General features: G+C 44.4%; 1 protein-coding gene across 1 annotated transcript in view; it reads right to left on the bottom strand.

Annotated features, from left to right (window-relative positions):
* The window catches only part of LOC134966868 (IgGFc-binding protein-like), a 112,742-nt gene that overhangs the window by 24,381 nt on the left and 65,864 nt on the right, over nucleotides 1-22,497 (bottom strand). Inside the window, exons 4-5 of the mRNA XM_063943907.1 lie at nucleotides 11,815-11,907; nucleotides 1,895-3,121 (exon numbers count right to left, since the gene is read on the bottom strand). Coding sequence (XP_063799977.1) covers nucleotides 1,895-3,121; nucleotides 11,815-11,907 — 1,320 coding nt within the window. The remainder of the gene's footprint in view (nucleotides 1-1,894; nucleotides 3,122-11,814; nucleotides 11,908-22,497) is intronic.

Below are 22,497 nucleotides of genomic sequence, written 5' to 3' on the forward strand. Positions count from 1 at the left end.
CTTTTCGGCCTCTTTAAGCCAGAGTCTAATGTGACCATCCAGTATGAGAAGTTGTTTTTGCGCAATATGCAATTTATATTACGGATGCAGTTAGGTTACCGTTAGTCTGGATCCCAGTGTTCAGAAGACCGACACCGGAATACCAACACCTGCTGCTATCCCAACAGCCAGCATCTGACACCCGCCTAGTATTCACACTTGGTTGGTGGGGCCACGCCACCAAACAAGTGGGAATAGAACCTTTGGCGAGCAAAGCTCACCACATGGAGAGTACAGAGAGCCTGCAAGGGGCCTTGCTGCCATTATTCCAGCAGATGAGATGCTGCTGTTGGTATAATGACAGCCAACATCCCATCTTCCGGGATATTGGATGTATCCCGCAGCAACATGAAGTAGCATCAAACAAGGCAGAGTAGGGTCCAATGGGTATGGGACTCAGGGTCGACACTGTCTAAGTTGACACACATTAGGTCGACACCTACTGGTCAACAGTGACTAAGTTGACAAAGGAAATAGGTTGACACAGCCATTAGGCCGACATGAACAAGGTCGACGTGGAAAAGGGTAGACTTGAGGTTTTTCATTTATTTTTGGTGTCGTTTTCTTCGTAAAGTGATGGGGAACCCCAATAAGTGCACAGTGTCCCCTCTCATGGATCACTTTGCTCGCCATGCTTCTGGCAAGGTTACCATTCCAAATAGTATCTCCACATGGATCGTAAAGTATAAAAAAAGTCAAAAAATAAAAAATAAATGTGCAAAACATATGTTGACCTTTTTCCATGTCGACCTAATGGCCGTGTTGACCTATTTCCCGTGTCGACATACTCAATGTTGGCCAATAGGTGTCAACATAATGTGTGTCAACCTAAGCAGTGTTAACCTAGAGTGATGATACCAGGTCCAACTCATTTCAGCCAAGAAATTCTTTCTTCTTTCTGACAAGAAATTCTAACTACAGTAATAGACATTCACCTCAAATATCTTTATACAGTAGTTACAGTATAATAATTATATATTTTCATTGAGTTTCAACCTTAGACCATATGTTTCCAAGATGTAAACACTGCACATGTAGATGATTGATTGTATATTATAATTACTCACCTATTCCTTGCTGAATCAGCTCTGTTGTCTCTCCTACTCCTGGCAAGCCTCCTAGTTTATGCAATAATAAAACCAAGTTTGTTTTAGAAACTATCACATCTTAAAGAAAAAAGTTTCTACTTATTGTACAATTTCTAGCATAAATGAGAAATAGATTACTGGTTTAAAGATACTGTATTCCCAAATGTTTATAAATATGTTTTAAAAAGATGATGACAGTCTAACGAAATCAACAGTTAGCCAAGAGCACCTGAGGCTGACAGAAACTCCCTAACCCAACTAACATGAGAGTAGTATAACTGACGTATCAGAAAACCATTGTAATGAGCAGGACATTATTTAGATTAATGAATACACTTACTGTACATAAATGATATCTAAAAACTTTCTTATGACCTGGATGCCCTGTAACTGATGGGCATGGATTTATAACCAAAATACAGTCTTGTAATAAGGGGCTTAAATGTACAATGAAAAATTAATAAACGTAGTCACAATTTAAAATGATAATAAAGTACCTGCATTCAAAAATCATTTACTATAAATAGCTTTAAAAATACATAGTTTCCAAACAATTCCAAATTTAGACAAGAAATTAATATTAATTTTGTTTTGGAAAGATTAATGAAATAGTTTAAAAGAAAAATAATTTTTCTCCATTGAAATGAAGCTCTTTGAAAATATAAATAAGTTTTAGCTCTATTAGTAATTTATTATTAAATTTCAGATCAATGTCTGAATTAAACAAATTGTATTTGCATTCAAACAACAATTGACATCAAATTTACCTTTAATACAAGGAGCCACAAATCCATAGGTCATGTTCTTTGAGTACCCAATACTGAGAAGTCCAAAGGGTGTTGTAGGGTGCTGAATAGTATGGAAGCTGAAGCCACTGCCATAGTCATATTCTGCGTAGGAATATTCAGATCCAGGGACATTTTTCCACTCAATGTCTGTTGGAGACTTCCCATCAAAAGTAACACCAGGGACACTTGAGGTCTTGATTGTGAAGACAGCCAAATTAGAATCAAATGTATTCTGTCCAATGAGGTTATAAATAATGCCAAATGATTCATTGGCTTGTATAATAGTTAGACATGAACCAATAGGTTTGTTATTCGATGTCCTACTGGTGCTATAAAGCAAAACTTGAACTCCACTATTGCTGTCGATGGTCAGTGGTGAAGAGCTACAGACATTAATCTGAACCATTTCTCCAGCTTCCACATTTTTTGACACTTTTTTCTCACAAGATTGGTACTGAATGGACGTGTGTTGAGAAGCCATAACTAAGACATTGTCATGGTTAGTCTGGAAGGATAAGTTCGGGATAAAGAATGAGGAGCCCCAACTTTCAGCAGGCCGGAGCTGTTCATAGACATGATTACAGCCTATTTTATTCTCAGCACATGTGTGCCCAGTAATGACAGCAACAGGATGCTGAGATACAACCTTAGTGCCCGAGAGATCATTTTTACTCTGAATTTGAATAATATTGAATGGCTCAAGGTTCAGTGTCATCTTGTCGCCCTTTAAAGAATTAGTCCTATAATTTATAGTACCCTTTAAATAGATGTCAACAGTTGTTGGTTTTTCATATGAAACCAATAAGAATTCTTTATATTGATTTTCTGGTCCCTTTTGAGGGGTAATTATAAAATATTCAAATCCCAACTGATGAACCGGGTAAATTAAAGTCATATCACCAATATTGTTTCTGTAATTACGAGACATCACAATGACATCTGCATCAGCTGTAATCTGCACTGCATGTGGACTTAATGCTGTTCCTTTCAACTCATCAATAGATGTGATAGGTATTGTAACAGATTCATGTTTGCCAATCTTCAGAACCTTACTAAAATTGGAGTTCATAATAGTGAAAGTAACTGTGGTGTTAGGTGAAGTGCCAGTCACAACTATTTCCCGTTGGGGCATTTCCTTAACATCCTGGTTCTGCAGAAATGCTGTGACAAACGTTTTTCCAACAGAAGTAACTTGGTCTTCAGAGCCTGTAAAAGAAAAAAAAAAAATTACATTTTTTTTTTCATTGTTTTAAATATAAAAAGAGAAAACAGACTGGGCGCTTCCTGGAAACACAACTCAGTGCTGCACCACTCCAAACAGGGTTGCTGGACGGATTTGGTATGATATAACGATGGACGGGATACCAGCGGTCACAATACCGACAGTGGCATCCTGTCCATCAGGGGTGTAGTATGGTATGCCGGCGCTCGGGCTCCCGGCGACCAGCATACCGGCGCAGGGAGCCCGACCGCCGGCATACCGACAGCGTGGCGAGCGCAAAGGAGACCCTTGTGGGCACGGTGTCGCGCTACGCGCGGCACACTATTTTATTCAACCTCCAGGGGGGTCGTTGACCCCCACGAGGTGGAACAGTTGTCGGTATGCCGGGTGTCGGGATTCCAACATTTGGCATACAGAAGACCACCCTCCATCAGAATACTGAGAGCCCTGCAGAAAGTACCCTAACCCTCTCCTGCCCCATACCGTTACCCTAACCCTCCCTTGTGGGTGTCTAACTCTAACCTTCCCCGGTGGTGCCTAACGCTTACGCTCTGTCACGATCCGGGTAACTGGACACCATTATTTACCTTTCAGGTGTCTCCTGGGACTGGCCTGGCGTTCCAGGGCGGGATCCCATCTGCGTTGTCAGCATGTAGTACGCTGATGTCTTCACTTCACATCTCCTCCCTGTGATCCCGCAGCGCTGTCACAACAGCTTCACAAGTTTAATTTATTAGTTTCAAGAATGGCTTCTCCTGCCCACCGCGGCCTCCGCCGCCATTACTACTGTTTCCCATATGGAATATTCAAGACTGGTGTCTCCTGCCCTCTGCGGCCTCCGCCGCCAATGCTGTCATTTCCCACATGGAATTACAAAGAGACTTTCCCTCCAAATGCTAACATGGGCGCAGCCATGTTTTTCCAGTCAGATTATTGTTTCAACCTATCCGCTGCGCTCTGGACTCTGCTTAATCATCCAGCCAATGCCTGCTTCCCAGCAAGTATAAATATCCTGTTCTTGGGCTGGAAAGATGTCAGTGCTTTGGTTGTCAAACCCAGTGATACAAGTCCCTCCTGTCTGTGGTTATTCAGCTATTGTTCCAGGTATTCCAGCTCCCGTGTTCAACTCCACTAGAGACCCGCACCAGCTACCGTCTGGCGGTGCAGCCTGACTCTGAGGTGTTCCAGCATTGCACTCTGCTCTTGGCAGTGGTTCAATGTCGGCTTCCAGCTTCCAGCTGTGCCTAGCACTGCTAGTCACCATCGGTGTTCCATCATCGATCTCCAGTCACCATCGGTGTTCCATCATCGATCTCCAGTCACCATCGGTGTTCCATCATCGATCTGCATTCACCATCGGTGTTCCATCATTGATCTCCAGTCACCATCGGTGTTCCATCATCGATCTCCAGTCACCATCAGTGATCTTTCATCGATCCCCAGCATCATCAGTGTTTCTTCATCTGACCTTCCGCTACATTGGTGTTCTAACATCATTCCACAGTTCACCAGCGGTGCCCCTTCTTGCAAACGCTCACTCCATCAATAAGTTCTGTAGCACCCTCAACACCTGAGCCGGTTCCACCCGGCATCCCCGGCAGTTCACGAGTGCTCACTCAATTCAGCATTGCACCAGCATCTCCAGCTTCAAGTGTGTCATCTGCTGGGCTGTTTCTATTCATACTAGGGATGTGCACTGGGCATTTTTTGTGTTTTGTGTTTTGGTTTTGGATTCGGTTCTGCGGTCGTGTTTTGGATTTGGACGCATTTTGGCAAAACCTCCCTTAAGAATTTTTGTCGGATTCGGGTGTGTTTTGGATGTGGGTGTTTTTTTTTTAAAAAACCCTCAAAAACAGCTTAAATCATAGAATTTGGGGGTAATTGTGATCGTATAGTATTATTAACCTCAATAACGATAATTTCCACTCATTTCCAGTCTATTCTGAACACCTCATACCTCACAATATTATTTTTAGTACTAAAATTTGCACAGAGGTCGCTGTGTGGCTAAGCTAAGCAACACAAGTGGCCGACACAAACACCTGACCCATCTAGGAGTGGCACTGCAGTGTCAGGCAGGATGGCACTTCAAAAAAATTGTCCCCAAACAGCACATGCTGCAAAGAAAAATGAAAGAAAAAAAGAGGTGCAAGATGGAATTGTATAAACAGGACATGCACACTTTAACAAACCCATAATTTCAGCGACAGGGTCTGCCACACGACTGTGACTGAAATGACTGGTTGGTTTGGGCCCCCACCAAAAAAGAAGCAATCAATCTCTCCTTGCACAAACTGGCTCTACAGAGGCAAGATGTCCACCTCCTCCTCATCGTCCAATTCCTCACCCTGTTCACTGTGTACATCCCCCTCCTCACAGAGTATTAATTCATCCCCATTGGAATCCACCATCATAGGTCCCTGTGTACTTTCTGGAGGCAATTGATGGTAAATGTCTCCACGGAGGAATTGATTATAATTCATTTTGATGAACATCATCTTCTCCACATTTTCTGGAAGTAACCTCCTACGCCGATCGCGGACAAGCTTACCGGCTGCACTAAACACTCTTTCAGAGTACACACTGGAGGGGTGGCAACTTAGGTAAAATAAAGCCAGTTTGTGCAAGGGTCTCCAATTTGCCTCTTTTTCCTGCCAGTATACGTACGGAATGTCTGACATGCCTACTTGGATGCTGCCACTCATATAATCCTCCACCATTCTTTCAATGGTGACAGAATCATATGCAGTGACAGTAGACGACATGTCAGTAATCATTGGCAGGTCCTTCAGTCCGGACCAGATGTCAGCAATCGCTCCTGACTGCCCTGCATCACCACCAGCGGGTGGTTTTGGAAATTTTATCCTTTTCCTGGCAGCTCCAGTGGCAGTAGAAAATGAAGGAGAAACTGTTGGCGGATCACGTTCCGCTTGATTTGACAATTATCTCACCAGCAGGTCTTTGTACACGTGCAGACTTGTCTCTGCTGGAAAGAGAGATTCAACATAGGCTTTAAACCTAGGATCGAGCACGGTGGCCAAAATGTAGCGCTCTGATTTCAACAGATTGACCACCCATGAATCCTGGTTAAGCGAATGAAGGGCTCCATCCACAAGTCCCACATGCCTAGCGGAATCACTCCCTTTTAGCTCCTTCTTCAATCTCTCCAGCCGCTTCTGCAAAAGCCTGATGAGGGGAATGACCTGACTCAGGCTGGCAGTGTCTGAACTGACTTCACATGTGGCAAGTTCAAAGGATTGCAGAACCTTGTACAATGTTGAAATCATTCTCCACTGTACTTGAGTCAGGTGCATTCCCCCTCCTTTGCCTATATCATAGGCAGATGTATAGGCTTGAATGGCCTTTTGCTGCTCCTCCATCCTCTGAAGCATATAGAGGGTTGAATTCCACCTCGTTACCACCTCTTGCTTCAGATGATGGCAGGGCATGTTCAGGAGTGTTTGCTGGTGCTCCAGTCTTCGGCACGCGGTGGCTGAATGCCGAAAGTGACCCGCAATTCTTCGGGCCACCGACAGCATTTCTTGCATGCCCCTGTCGTTTTAAAAAAAATTCTGCACCACCAAATTCATGGTATGTGCAAAACATGGGACGTGCTGGAATTTGCCCACATGAAATGCACGCACAATATTGGTGGCGTTGTCCGATGTCACAAATCCCCAGGAGACTACAATTGGGGTAAGTTAATCTGTGATGATGTCCTTCAGTTTCCGTAAGAGGTTGTCAGCTGTGTGCCTCTTATGGAAAGCGGTGATACAAAGCGTAGCCTGCCTAAGAACGAGTTGGCTTTTGCGAGATGCTGCTACTGGTGCCGCTGCTTCTGTTGTTGTTGCAGGAGGCCATACATCTACCCAGTGGGCTGTCACAGTCATGTAGTCCTTAGTCTGCCCTGCTCCACTTTTCCACATGTCCATGGTTAAGTGGACATTGGGTACAACTGCATTTTTTAGGACACTGGTGACTCTTTTTCTGACATCTGTGTACATTCTCGGTATCACCTGCCTTGAGAAGTGGAACCTAGATGGTATTTGGTTCCTGGGACACACTACCTCAAGCAATTCTCTAAGTCCCTGTGAACTAACGGCGGATACCAGATGCACGTCTAACACCAATATAGTTGTCAAGGCCTGAGTTATCCACTTTGCAATGACTGCTGTGATATTTCATCTTCCTCGCAAAGGACTGTTGGACAGTCAATTGCTTACTGGAAGTAGTACAAGTGGTCTTCCGACTTCCCCTCTGGGATGACGATCGACTCCCAGCAGCAACAACAGCAGCACCAACAGCAGTAGGCGTTACACTCAAGGATCCATCGGAGGAATCCCCGTTAGGAGAGGACTCGTCAGACTTGCCAGTGACATGGCCTGCAGGACAATTGGCGTTCCTGTCTAAGGAGGAAATTGACATTCAGGGAGTTGGTGGTGTGGTTTGCAGGAGCTCGGGTACAAGAGGAAGAAGGGATTTAGTTGTCAGTGGACTGCTTCTGCTGTCACCCAAAGTTTTTGAAGTTGTCAATGACTTCTGATGACTGCGCTCCAGGTGACGTATAAGGGAGGATGTTCCTAGGTTGTTAACGTCCTTACCCCTACTTATTACAGCTTGACAAAAGCAACACATGGCTTGACACCAGTTGTCCGCATTTCTGTTAAATAATTCCACACCGAAGAGGTGATTTTTTTTGTATTTTGACCAGGCATGTCAATGGCCTTATTCATCCCACGGGCAACAGTTGTCTCCCCGGGTGCCTGACTTAAACAAACCACCTCTCCATCAGAATCCTCCTTGTCAATTTCCTCCTCAGCGCCAGCAACACCCATATCCTCATACTGGTGTACTTCAACAGTGACATCTCCAATTTGAATATCAGGAACTGGACTGTGGGTGCTCCTTCCAGCACTTACAGGGGGCGTGCAAATGGTGGAAGGAGCCACCTCTTCCCGTCCAGTGTTGGGAAGGTCAGGCATCGCAACCGACACAATTGGACTCTTCTTGGGGATTTGTGATTTAGAAGAACGCACAGTTCTTTGCTGTGCTTTTGACAGCTTAACTCTTTTCATTTTTCTAGCGGGAGGATGAGTGCTTCCATCCTCATGTGTAGCTGACCCACTAGTCATGAGGAACATAGGAGAGGGCCTTAGCCGTTCCTTGCCACTCCGTGTCATAAATGGCATATTGGCAAGTTTACACTTCTGCTCAGACACTTTTAATTTAGATTTTTGGGTCATTTTACTGAACTTTTGTTTTTTGGATTTTACATGCTCTCTACTATGGCATTGGGCATCGGCCTTGGCAGACGACGTTGATGGCATTTCATCATCTCTGCCATGACTAGTGGCAGCAGCTTCAGCACTAGGTGGAAGTGGATCTTGATATTTCCCTATTTTACCCTCCACTTTTTGTTCTCCATTTTTTAATGTGTGGAATTATATGCCAGTAATATTTATGGAATTAGACGGCAGAAATGTCTGGAATTAAATACCACTAGATAGATACCATATACCACTGTGACTGGAATGATGATGACCTATGCACAGTGACAGGACACTACCACAGAACTCTACAGCAGCAAGATGCAGCACAAGACACTGGACTTTTAGTCACCACAATGCAGCACTGATACTGAGCACAGATATTAAGCACTGATGAGGATACTAGAACTGACACGGAGCAGCAAAATACAGCAATGGACTACTGTACTGTACTACTATATACTGGTCACCAAAATACAGCAATAATAACAATGAGCACAGATATTGAGCACTCTTCAGGATACTAGAACTGACACGGAACAGCAAAATACAGCAATGGACTACTGTACTGTACTACTATATACTGGTCACCACAATGCAGCAATGATAATAATGAGCACAGATAATGAGCACTGTTCAGGATAATAGAACTGACACTGGGCAGCGAGAACAGCACTGGACTACTGGACTATACTACTATATACTGGTCACCACAATTCAGCAATGATAATAACGAGCACATATATTGAGCACTGTTCAGGATAATAGAACTGACACTGGGCAGCGAGAACAGCACTGGACTACTGGACTGTACTACTATATACTGGTCAGTGGTCAACACAATGCAGCAATAATAACAATGAGCACAGATATTGAGCACTGTTCAGGATAATAGAACTGATACTGGGCAGCGAGAACAGCACTGGGCTACTGTACTGTACTACTATATACTGGTCACCACAATGCAGCAATGATAATAATGAGCACAGATATGGAGCACTGTTCAGGATATTAGAACTGACACGGAGCAGCAAAATACAGCAATGGACTACTGTACTGTACTACTATATACTGGTCACCACAATGCTGCAATGATAACAATGAGCACAGATATTGAGCACTGTTCAGGATACTAGAACTGACACGGAGTAGCAAAATACAGAAATGGACTACTGTACTATACTACTATATACTGGTCACCACAATGCAGCAATGATAATAATGAGCACAGATATTGAGCACTGTTCAGGATACTAGAACTGACACTGAGCAGCAAAATACAGCAATGGACTACTGCACTGTACTACTATATACTGGTCACCACAATGCAGCAATGATAATAATGAGCATAGATATTGATCACTGTTCAGGATAATAGAACTGACACTGGGCAGCGAGAACAGCACTGGAAAACTGTACTGTACTACTATATAATGGTCACCACAATGCAGCAATGATAATAATGAGCACAGATATGGGGCATCATTCTGAGTTGATAGCTCGCTGACGATTTTCGCAGCACAGCGATCAGGAGAAAAAAATAGCATTTCTGTACATGCGCACGGTACGCAGCGCGCATGCGCTAATTACTTTCACACAAAACTTTGTCGTTTTACACAAGCTCATGCGACGCTTTTAAGTCGCTCAAGAGTTCGTTATGTGATTGACAGGAAGTGGATGTTTCTGTGCGGCAACTCAGCTTTTTCAGGGAGTGTGCTAAAAAATGCAGGCGTGCCAGGTAAAAACGCAGGAGTGGCTGTAGAAATGGGGGAGTGGCTGGCCGAATGCAGGGCGAGTTTGTGATGTCAAACCAGGAACTAAACAGACTGCAGTCATCGCAAGCTAGGAGTAAGTATCAAGCCACTCTGAAACTGCATGAAATTTTTTAGTAGCAGGACTACTAACCTTTCATTCGCACTTCTGCTAAGCTAAGATACAATCCCTGAGGGCGGCAGCCTAGCGTGTGCACTGCTGCTAAAAGCAGCTAGCGAGCGATCAACTCGGAATGAGGGCCATGGAGCACTGTTCAGGATAATAGAACTGACACTGGGCAGTGAGAACAGCACTGGACTACTGTACTATACTACTATATACTGGTTAGTGGTCACCACAATGCAGCAATGATAATAATGAGCACAGATACTGAGCACTGTTCAGGATAATAGAACTGACACTGGGCAGCGAGAACAGCACTGGACTACTGTACTATACTACTATATACTGGTCAGTGGTCACCACAATGCAGCAATGATAATAATGAGCACAGATATTGAGCACTGTTCAGGTTAATAGAACTGACACTGGGCAGCAAGAACAGCACTGGACTACTGTACTGTACTTCTATATACTGGTCACCACAATGCAGCAATGATAATAATGAACACAGATATTGAGCACTGTTCAGGATAATATAACTGACATGGAGCAGCAAAATACAGCAATGGACTACTGTACTGTACTACTATATACTGGTCAACACAATGCAGCACTGATACTGAGCACAGATATTGAGCTGATATTTAGCTGATATTGGGCTATTCAAGCAGAGAACGTAGCCATGTCCTCTCCGCTCAATCTACAATGCACGAGTGAAAATGGCGGTGATGCGCGGCTCTTTATATGGAATCCGAATCTCGCGAGAATCCGACAGCGGGATGATGACGTTTTCCCCCGTTCGGGTTTTGCAAGTAAGGCGGGAAGAACCGAGGCTGCCTCGGACCCATGTAAACCACGTGAAGTTCGGGGGGGTTCGGATCTCGACGAACCAAACCCGCTCATCTCTAATTCATACCATCAATACAGAGGACAGCTGTTACTTTACAAGACTTACCATCTCCAGGTCTTCTAAGACTGTACGTTGTTATACCACCTCTAACAGCATCCCAACCATTGCTATACTAAGGAACTGAAATTCTAATTTGTTTGTCATTAATTCATATTGCTGAGCATCTCTGTCTTCTTGAACTGTCGTTTTACCAGATGAACTGTGCTTAATAAATCTTCTGAACTTTTATAAAGTTGTCTTGGTCACACCTTCGGGCATTTGTTCTAAAGGTATCCTGCATGTCCACGAACCTTATACTGCCTCCTAGGTTCACGTACACCTCAGCCCCTACAACTGAGGATTCCTCTGGTCAGCCCCAGTCCTCAGTTGTGACACCCTCCCCAGTGGTGCCTAATCATAACCCTCCCTTCCCCGCTGCCTAAACCCAACCATAACCTCCTTTTGCAAGTGCCTAACCCTAATCCCCCTCCCTGGTACCTGACATCCCCTTCTCGTCTCTGCACCCTAACCCTAACCCCTTTTGTAATTCCTAATCCTATGAAATCCAAATGGAGTGTAATTTGGATACAACCAAATATATCCACTGTCATGATCCTGACTGTAGTTCTCATATTTGGTGACTTACCTCTGCCATCTGTCCTGAATACTGCATTTTTTCTTCTCACTGGGATAAACAGCTTGCCAGTACCATGAGTTTCCTGAGTGCTGAGTTCTCTGCCTGGAAGGTGAGAGTTAACAAGCTCCACCTGTGTTGATTTACCTTCTGTGTGAATTCAGCAAGTCTCTCTATGCTGTGCCTACACAGCAATCATTGTTGTTATTATACTATATGCCTCTCTGACCCTAGTGGTCACCAGATACATTCTCCACTGTGCTCAGCTATCTGTTATTTGGGCCTAAAAGCCAGCATCCTCTGCTTTTAGGAGTTTAGAATTCAGTGTTTTTCCAGCCTACCAGGCCACACTCCACATCAGAGCCTAACCTGGAGTATTGACATGACAGGGTCTGATCACCTCACCTGGAGCTATCCAATCTGCTGCCAGCCTGAGAGTCTCTGAATCACGTGACTCTGTTCACCAATCACCAAGGACCAGGACGTAAAGGGACTTGTGTTACAGAAGCTGCCAGTTCCTTGCGTCATACAGCTCAGTGTGAGCATAGTGTTATGAGCCAATGTTTTGCATTTTGGTTATGTATTTTATGTTATACTTCTGTTTCTGTTCCCACGTGGGTGTCATGGGGTGTCCGGAGCCCACCCTTAAGGAGAGGGTACTGTTATGAACCACAGGTAGTGGTTCATTCCTATTTTCTGTTTATATATTTTATGTGTTAGTTCTCTTGCAGGCCAGGATTTCTCTTTGCTCTGGTTTAGAAGACTCTTGTTTGCTGCCGGTGGTGAGTCTGTGTAATTGAAGCCTGTTCCCATGTGTTCAGACTCACCTGTCTGTTAATTACAGGGCAGCTGCACGACATAATTAATTAGGGCTCCCTGTTATATTCTGTCTTAGTGCATTTCACAGACGCCGGTGATAGTTCCTGTCCTGTTTCTGAGCTCCTGTCTAGCAGTTTCTGTCTAGCTGCTTCCAGCCTTGATCCAGTGTCTGATCCAGTGTGTGATCCAGCTTCTTGCCTTGAAGCGTTACTGTCCTGGAGTCCAGTGGCTTTGTCTATTCCTGATCCTGATTCGGTATCCTGTTCCTTGGTGTCCACTGCTCAGTCGTCGGAACTCTGCCTGTCCTCTGGTCCAGAGAGCCTGTGTCGGCTACATTGGGGGTTTTCTGTCCATTTGCCAGTATTTGTACCGGTTCCGCGAGTAGCGGCTTTGCCGCGTCCGTCGGCCAAGGCCGCTGTATTCTTTAGTTTCTAGTTACTGGTGTTACAACAGTATTGTGTCGGTGTGTGGACAGCATTTCCTTGGTTGTTGTTTATCCTGGCTGTGGCTGTGCCACACATACTTTATTTAAATTCTATAGCGCCCCTAACTCTGTATTTCTGTCTTTAGTTAGAGGTTCCCCTTGTCATCACCCTGTCTCGGTTCACGCCTTGTCTCACATTAAGACCTGGGGGCAGCGGAGTTGGGCAGACCTAATCCGCCCTTCAAACATGGCTGCCGTGGGCCCAAGAAACCATAGTCATGCAGGCGTAGGCTGACAACGAGCGTGAGACAACGTAGTCAGGTTTCCGTACGGGTTGCTGCTGAGCTCCGTATCTATTGCAGCTTTACGTTTCTGTACTTGGGGCTCATCCGCCCAGTTCCAGGAGTACCAAGTACAGTGAACGTAACACTTAGTAGCTGAGCTCCCTAAGAGGTAACACTATTACCGTAGTTCCTGTGAAACTCAGCTCTTTTGTTACTCAGTCCGGATTACAACTGTGTTGCCAATTATATCGAGTATTCTTCAGACTTGTCTTAAAGACACAGCTGCAGTATTCTTCAGTCTCGTCTTAAAGTCACAACCACGGTCTTCAATTATTCTTCAGTCTTGTCTTACATACACAGTCACAGTATTCTTCAGTCTCCTTTTGAGTCACAGCCACAATCTTCAGTTCTTCAGTCTAGTCTCAAAGTCACAGCCACAGTCATTGTTCTACATAAAGTTGCATTTCTAGTTATATCCGGTACCAGCTTGAATTACAGTTGTGTTCCAGTTATACTGGTACACAGCCCGGTTCACAGTGCGGTTCTCAGTCTCACCGGTAACCAGCCTGGTTCTCAATCTCGCCGGTAACCACCTGGTTCTCAGTCTCATTGGTAACCAGCCCAATTCCAGTCTCACCCTTAACCAGTCCAGTTCAACATCTACAGCACTTCCCCCATATCTGCATCATTCCAGAGAACTTATTTCATAGTGACCTTGGGTACACAAGCACCTACTCCTGTGACATTATATCCAGTTCATTCTCACCAATACTTTCACCATCCTACTATCAACACCAAGTCCCTGGTGATCCAGTGGTCAGGATAAGGCTCCCTCTGCCAAGGCCCGGGTTCGACTCCCGGTCAGGGATTGCTCCTTACTACTTTATCTCACTGATCCCACAGACCGGCCAAATATACACATAATTCTCCAGTTACCAGCACGGACTTCACATATATGCCACAAGACCTCCTAAGCAATATTGTAGGACGCTTGGAGGGTTTGGAGTCAACACAGCATCAATTGACACAGTGTCTGTAGCAAAACTCCTCCAGAGATTCTCAGACTCTCTATACTCAGACTGTATTAACAGGATTAACAGGAGGTCAGGAGACCAACTGCAGATTCTCTACCAGATGATAATACAGTCACAAGAACTTTTGACTAGTATTCTTTATGTGATACCTGAACTCCTCAGGAATACCACCAACATTGTTGATCCTTTTTTGTCCCATCCAGTTATTAAAGCCTCTTCCTCTGTGCAAGGAAAAATTGTTCATCAGAGCAATCCACGGCCCAAGCTTTCTGAGGCTGAACGTCGGCAGCGTAGGGAGCTACACCTTTGTCTATACTGTGGACATTCTGGTCATTTTGTTAAGGATTGCATTCTTTGCAAACCTGGAAATGGTGACAAATCTCAGTATCATAGCGCTGATATCTAAAAGTCCTCTACAGTAGCCGAACCTGCTACTGCTGATGGGGGTGTTAAGAAGGCTTCTCAAAAGGAGACTAAAATTTATGACTGGGGTCCTGTGATTAAAGGACACTATCCCAAGTTGAGTGTCTAGAAAAGGATGTTCAATCCACTTAAAGTCAAAGAGGGGTCTGTTTCTGCAGCCCAAGGAGGGGCATCTGATTCAGCAGCCAAGGAGGGGTGTCTGTGTCTACAGCCCGAGGAGGAGCATCTGTGTCCGCAGCCCGAGGAGGGGTGTCTGTGTCTGACAGCACAAGGAAGGGCATCTGTATCCTCAGCCCAAGTAATAGAAACATAGAAACATAGAATTTGACGGCAGATAAGAACCACTTGGCCCATCTAGTCTGCCCTATTTTTTTATCCTTTAGGCAATCTCATCCCTTTTTGAACCTTAATTATTTGTAAGGATATTCATATGCCTATCCCAAGCATGTTTAAATTGCTCTACAGTCTTAGCCTCTACCACCTCTGATGGGAGACTATTCCACTTATCCACTACCCTTTCTGTGAAGTAATTTTTCCATAAATTTCCCCTGAACTTCCCCCCCTCCAGTCTCAGTGTATGTCCTCGAGTTCTAATACTTCTCTTCCTTTGAAGAATGTTTCCCTCCTGAACTTTGTTAAGACCCTTGATATATTTGAAAGTTTCTATCATGTCCCCCCTTTCCCTTCTCTACTCCAAGTAGGGGCATCTGTGTCCACAGCCCAAGGAGAGGTCCCTGTGTCCTCAGCCCAAGGAGGGGGCAACTGTGTCCTCAGCTCAATGAGGGGCATGTCTTCCCTAAGCAAAGGAGGGGCATCTGTTTCTTCAGCTCAAGGAGGCATGTTTGTGTCCTCAGTCCAAGGAGGGGAATCCTAACTTTCAGCACCAGGTAGGGCATTAGACTCTGCCACCTCTGAAGAGGCATTTACTTTGCTGACTCCAGGAGGGATATCCAATGTTCATGCTCTAGTAGGGGCATATGAGTCTTCTTGTCAAAAAGGAGTTTCTGATCTGTCAACCCCAGGAGGGGTGCTGGAAATAATAACCCTGTGCAAGATGTCTGATTCGTTAACCCCAGGGATCACCAGAGTTTCATCCCCAAGGGAAGTATCCAGAGCCAAGTTCCCAGATGGAAATCTTTGTGCTACAGATGCAGTTATGAACTCCTGTTTGCATCTTTAGAGAGCACCACCATGTTGGCATCCAGCATGGTTCTGGTCCAGGATGGGCCATCTGAATAATTGGATTGTACTCACTCCGGTTCCAGACAGAATCTGCCTCCTTCGGTCCCAACCAATTCTAATTTCTCTGGATTCAATATGGTTCTGCGCGTGGGTCCAGGGATTCCTCCGGTCCCAGCTGGTTCAAGTTCAAAGAATTACTAGTATCTCTATCCAAAAGGACATTTCAAGTGATTTCTCAGCTGAGGATTTCAGCCAGACAATTTCAGAAAGGATATTTTTTCATCAGTCTGATGTCCCTCAAACTATCTCCAATCCAGCTTCTGAGAGTGTGTCATCAGTTTCAGCCTCTAAGCTTTCGTCCAATGTTTTAGCACCTATTTATTTTGATGGAGATTTATTGCAATATGCCGCTCTAGTTGATCGATTTATTTCTCTGATGGAGTCAGGTCATTCGGGTGCTTTTACTCCTTCCAACGTTACTCGATATCTGTTGCTGGCATTCAGAGGAAGAGCCTTGGCGTGGGCTAACACACTTTTCAAGAATAATGATCATGTGCTCCATGATTTATGGACTTTTAGTAATGCAGTGATCAAATAATTTAGTCCCAAACCCTGGAAACATGTCTCTACTAAGAAATCATACTCAAAAAAAATTCCAGTTCTTCTTCACCAAAGTCTGCTACAAAAGGAAGTTTGTGCTGTCCTTCCAAGGATAATCCAAGTATCTTCTCCCGTAAGAATCTGGTAGTTAAACTGGTCATCTAGCAGTTATTCCTAGCCCGATACGAAGGTCTCTACCAAGGAATTCTTCTCTGTCATCTCCAAACTGTGTATCTAAGGAAGATTCATATCTTCCATTAAACTTGGACTCAGACTCTGAAGTTGATCCAGTTTATGATGCTTCTCCTTTCCTGGGAGGTCCTGTGTTTTCTGAGGTTTTTTCTTTACAGGGAATTCCACTCTCCCTGGTTAAATCCAGATGTTCCCATAAGAAGAAGAGGCACTGACGAATGTCTTAAGTTCTTCTGTAAAACTTTTCAAATTTCTCTAAGTTTCAAGATCGGTGTTCAGAGTCCAACTGTGAAGAGGGGAATGCTGTCATGATCCTGACTGTAATTCTCATATTTGGTGATTTACTTCTGCCATCTGTCCTATATACTGCATCTTTTTTGCTCACTGGGATAAACAGCTTGCCAGTACCATGAGTTTTTTAAATGCTGAGCTCTCTGCCTGGAAGGTGAGAGTTAACGAACTCCACCTGTGTTTATTAACCTTCTTTGTGAATTCAGCAAGTCTCTCTATGCTGTGCCTACACAGCAATCATTATTGTCATTATACTATAAGCCTCTCTGACTCCAGTGGTCACCAGATACATACTCCACTGGGCTCAGCTCTCTGGTATTTGGGCCCAAAAGCCAGCATCCTCTGCTCAATTAGGAGTTTAGGCTTCAGTGTTTTTCTGGCCTACTGACATGGATATGGCTCCTTCTGCCGAGGCCCAGGTTCGACTCCCGGTCAGGGATTGTTTCTTACTACTTTATCTAACTGATTCCCACAGACCGGCCAAATATACACATAGTCCTCCAGTTACCCGCACGGACTTCACATATACGTCGGGTTTACAAAACTAAAGTCATGACATCCTTGAAGGCTGATATCACCATCATGAGTGACTCATGGGCAGTCATGAGTAAATATTATCAGCTTACATTGCTATGCATATAGTCATATGGAAGTACCTATCATAGTTGCAGATCTTGTTTCAATGCAGATTCCAATATTGCTCTGTTGTGCATGTGTCTGCCCATGGTGTGGTCTTCAATCATTGTGGAAGCAACCAATAGTGAAAGACACAATAAAGTTGCTAGAAGCCATATAGCTGTATATGCCACCAGTGATAAGTGCAATGCAGTGCTGCTATACAAAGAAGTCACTCTTGGTGTGACAATATACTTGCTTGTAGACATGTGGTCATATAGTCAACCAGTGGGGAATGGAATACACACTGCTGGATACAAAAGCCATTGTCGAAGGGGCGATGCTGGAATCTCTGACAGCCATGTACGGGGTGGTCCGGCCCCGATATGCCTGGATGGAGATCACTAACGTGCTTCTCAGCCAACTGCAGCGGACCGTTTCCTCAGAGGGAATGGTATGAGGAGGCTATCATGTCTCTTTTGCCTTTTTATTAGGGAAACAAATTAATCACAGGTAAACTTGTGAACTGTGATTAACTTGTTCTCTTCAGTGGCATTGCTGTAACCGCACTGCAAATAATTATGTTGACCAGATCCAGATTTACACCTCATGGGGCACTAAGCAAGATGTTGGTTTAGGGCCCCCCACGCTCAATTGCATGAAATTTCAATCTGCGACTTTGTGTGGTTACCATTGGAAGGCATGCACAGTGGGACTCAGATACATTCGTAGACTTAAAACAGTCCACCGCAGTGTACACCTCTAAATCATGCCATACTAATATATATATATATATATATATATATATATTACTGTGCTACCTACCCACACTACATCCCTGCACTTGATCACTAACCTACCTCTCCACACTGCATCACTATACTACATCTGCACACTTGTAACCCACTTTTCACACTGATCTATTGATTGATTACCCTAAATGTGCCTCCACCCAAGCTATGAGATTAGGGGGGTCATTCCGAGTTGTTCGCTCGCAAGCCGATTTTAGCAGAGTTGCTCACGCTAAGCCGCCGCCTACTGGGAGTGAATCTTAGCATCTTAAAATTGCGAACGACGTATTTGCAATATTGCGATTACACACTTCTTAGCAGTTTCAGAGTAGCTTCAGACTTACTCGGCATCTGCGATCAGTTCAGTGCTTTTCGTTCCTGGTTTGACGTCACAAACACACCCAGCGTTCGCCCAGACACTCCCCCGTTTCTCCGGCCACTCCTGCGTTTTTTCCGAAAACGGTAGCGTTTTTTCCCACACGCCCATAAAACGGCCTGTTTCCGCCCAGAAACACCCATTTCCTGTCAATCACACTACGATCGCCTGAGCGAAGAAAAAGCCGTGAGTAAAAATCCTAACTTCTTAGCAAATTTACTTGGCGCAGTCGCAGTGCGGACACTGCGCATGCGCACTAAGCGGAAAATCGCTGCGATGCGAAGAAATTTACAGAGCGAACAACTCGGAATGAGGGCCTATGTTGGTTGGGCTTGTTTGGGTAAGCCCTATCTCCTAATAAGGTGATTCTTCAATATACATTCATGTGCAAGTGAATACAACTTCCCTTTGACTTTAATATACATATTCTCATTTCCAGCTCTCTCCGTACGAATTCCAGCAACACCAGGAAGAATGGTAAGTATAGTAGTGTTAATGTAACAGTACTAAATAGTTAATAACATTACATAGCCATATATGAATATATAAATATATTTCTTAATAGACTCCTTTTTCCCTTTCTAAACTATTTGCCTTAGTATGCCTATACAATTCTAAATGCATGTAACAGAAAAAACTCTCCGCCTTCTCTTAGGCAACAAATAACCCAGGTACCCTTGTCCTTATAGTGCACTCGTTGGGGCCCCAGGGTTCCTGAGTTAGAGTTAGTATAATAGTAAGTATCTGGAAGGATAGCTTTTTATTACAATGTTGCAATCCTGCTATAAATAGCAAAGCAGGTAGTCTTTACCTGATATTCCCATCTGTTGCTCTAACTGTGGACTGAATACGCTGTAGATACTTTCCCTTAATAATTTCCAGCGCTCTCTTTGAAGTTTCAATTCTGTCTTGTACAGAAAGGATAATACGAGCCTCTGTTTACTGTTGTAGCATTTTATATCCAATAAATTATGACTTGCAGCTATGGGATGCAGTCAGTTTACCTCCAATCAAAATCCCGACGGTCAAAATCCCGACAGCAATTGACCGACGGCCAAAATCCAGACAAGGTCAAAATCCTGACATGGACAAAATACCGACATTTAAAATACCGTCAAGGTCAAAATACCGACATGTAAAATGCCAACAGGTGAAAATGCCGACATGAGTTTTTCATGATGTTTTCATTGAAACCGACTTATTGATACTTTACCATCCCAGTGGACCTAGAGGGGGAATATAATAGTGTGCCGAGCGCAGCGGTACACTTATACGGGGTCCATGTCGACCTATGTTGACATACACACAAAAAAAAACAATGAAAAACACATGTTGGTATTTTGACCTGTCGCCATTTTACATGTCGGTATTTTGACCTTGTAGGTACTTTAAATGTTGGTATTTTGTCCATGTCGGGATTTTGACTTTGTCTGGAGTTTGACCATCAGTCAATTGCTGTCGGGATTTCGACCGTTGGGATTTTGATTGGAGGTATTTCATGCCGATCCCAAACCTATGTAGAATTCAGTGTCTGCAAGACTGCCACTGCTACTTATGTTTCCTTTCTAGCTGTCCAAAGGGAAGTTTTTATATGTAACAAAGTCTTCTGTCTAACTAGTAACCAAATTGTTTCTCACGGACTGGTGACTGCAGCAGATGTCCTTTTCTGTACTATGCAGCCTCCAACAGATGATATAAATAACATATGCAGTAGTATCTCTATGGGAAGCTGTAACCTTTAATATGTCCAATATGTCACGTATAGCAATGGCTTCAGCAGTCCCTTGTATGGTATCTCGGCCAATATTCTATATCACGGCTACTATTAATGTACTGAATTCTTTCACTAAATATCAGCAGTGTTTTATAATACTGTAGAATTGAATTCAGCAGCTATATAACTGATTCTGCTATAAGCAATGCCTGTAGCGAAGGTTATATGTCCAACTCCTGCAGCTACATTGATAAGTGTCATGCAGCTGGGGTTGTATAGTGCATAGTGGGAGTTTACTTCTCAGCTGCTGCGCTCCCTCTGCGACTAGGCCACTCCCCCAACTCTATGCTGAATGGCTGCTCCGGAGGGATGGTCACTCACTTAGTCATACCACACTGAATTTGGGTCTATGGGTCTGTGCTGTGGTCTAGCCCCTTTGATTCCTCCGGCAGGCTGTCCCTACTTCTACCAGCCGCTGAATTTGGAGGATTGACTTACCTGTCCGGCGCTCCAGCCCTCCACATGATCACTCTCCTGGCCTCCTATGCAATCAGCGCTGGCAGAGAGAGGTAAGGCACTGTCCGTCCTGGACTGTAGTCTCTCCTCACCCACGCGTCTAGCACCGCGGTGGCTCCTGGTGTCAGCGATTTCCACACTTCACCGAACCATTTTTCGACGTGGGTCACCTACTTTACTGGTAAGAGATCCCCCTGTCCTCCGTTACTGCTCCTCACTGTTTCACAGGCTACGGGCTCTCCCCCAATTGCCGCACCAACAGACCCTTTTATAACCTCCTCTCGAACCGCTTGTGACTCCTGCTCCCCGGCTATGGCATGCGGGTGATGCTGCCGTGGGGACATTTTAGCAGCTTCTTCCCCCTCCACTGTATTATAGCATACAAATTAACATTATTAACATGATTACACATACACATATACTGATATAACTCCCTAATAGTAACCAGGGATTACACACTATATTAATACACTACACACTACACACTATATTACTACTGTGCTTAATTTCTAAGCATTCTGACTAGATTGCTTAGAAATTAACCACGGATCTTTCCGTGTGTATGCCCCATAGCGATAGCAATGTGCAGCCTCACGCGTCGCTATCACCGGTACTAGATTGGCCTAGGCACAAACTAGTAAATAGCTTACTTCATTGCTGTGTGACGTGAGCACCCCCTGCTCCCTCCCTCGCTCAGCACACATCGCGCTGAGTCTGTGCTAGATCACTCAGCACACATCTCCCCGTGTGTACCCCCCCTTCACTCTCCACACTACATCCCAGCACTTTATCAGTGCACAAGCTCCCCACACTACAGATGTGTTCTCTTGGTTTGTCCTATAGCAGCATACAGACAGCGGCATATCGTAGCATATACCTCGCACTGTAGTGAATGGGAGACGCTTGCAATGAAACTCTCATTATCTCCCACATTGATTATTGCAATAATCTCCTTACTGGTCTTCCCAAAATGAGACTCTCACCACTACAATACGTTATGAATGCAGCTGCGAGGTTAATCTTCCTCGCTAGACGTTCATCGTCTGCATATCCGCTCTGTCCGTCCCTCCATTGGTTACCTGTACTCTACCGTATTCAATATAAAATACTTTTACTCACACACAAGGCCATTAACCAAACTACACCAACGTACATCACTTCGCTTATCTCAAAATATCTCACAACCCGACCTCTTCTCTCTTCACAAGACCTGCGTCTCTCATCCACACTCATTACTCGCTCCCATGCACGATTGCAGGACTTTATCGGGCTGCACCCACTCTGTGGCATGCCCTACCAGGCACAATAAGACTCTCCTCTAGTCTCCAAACCTTAAAGCGTTCCCTGAAAACTCACCTCTTTAGGCAAGCGTATCAAATTCCAGAACCGCCCACATAACTTTCATAAACCTACCTCTCAAATTGCATCCACTCT

The sequence above is a fragment of the Pseudophryne corroboree genome, chromosome 10 (assembly GCF_028390025.1).
Source record: "Pseudophryne corroboree isolate aPseCor3 chromosome 10, aPseCor3.hap2, whole genome shotgun sequence".
Taxonomy (NCBI): domain Eukaryota; kingdom Metazoa; phylum Chordata; class Amphibia; order Anura; family Myobatrachidae; genus Pseudophryne; species Pseudophryne corroboree.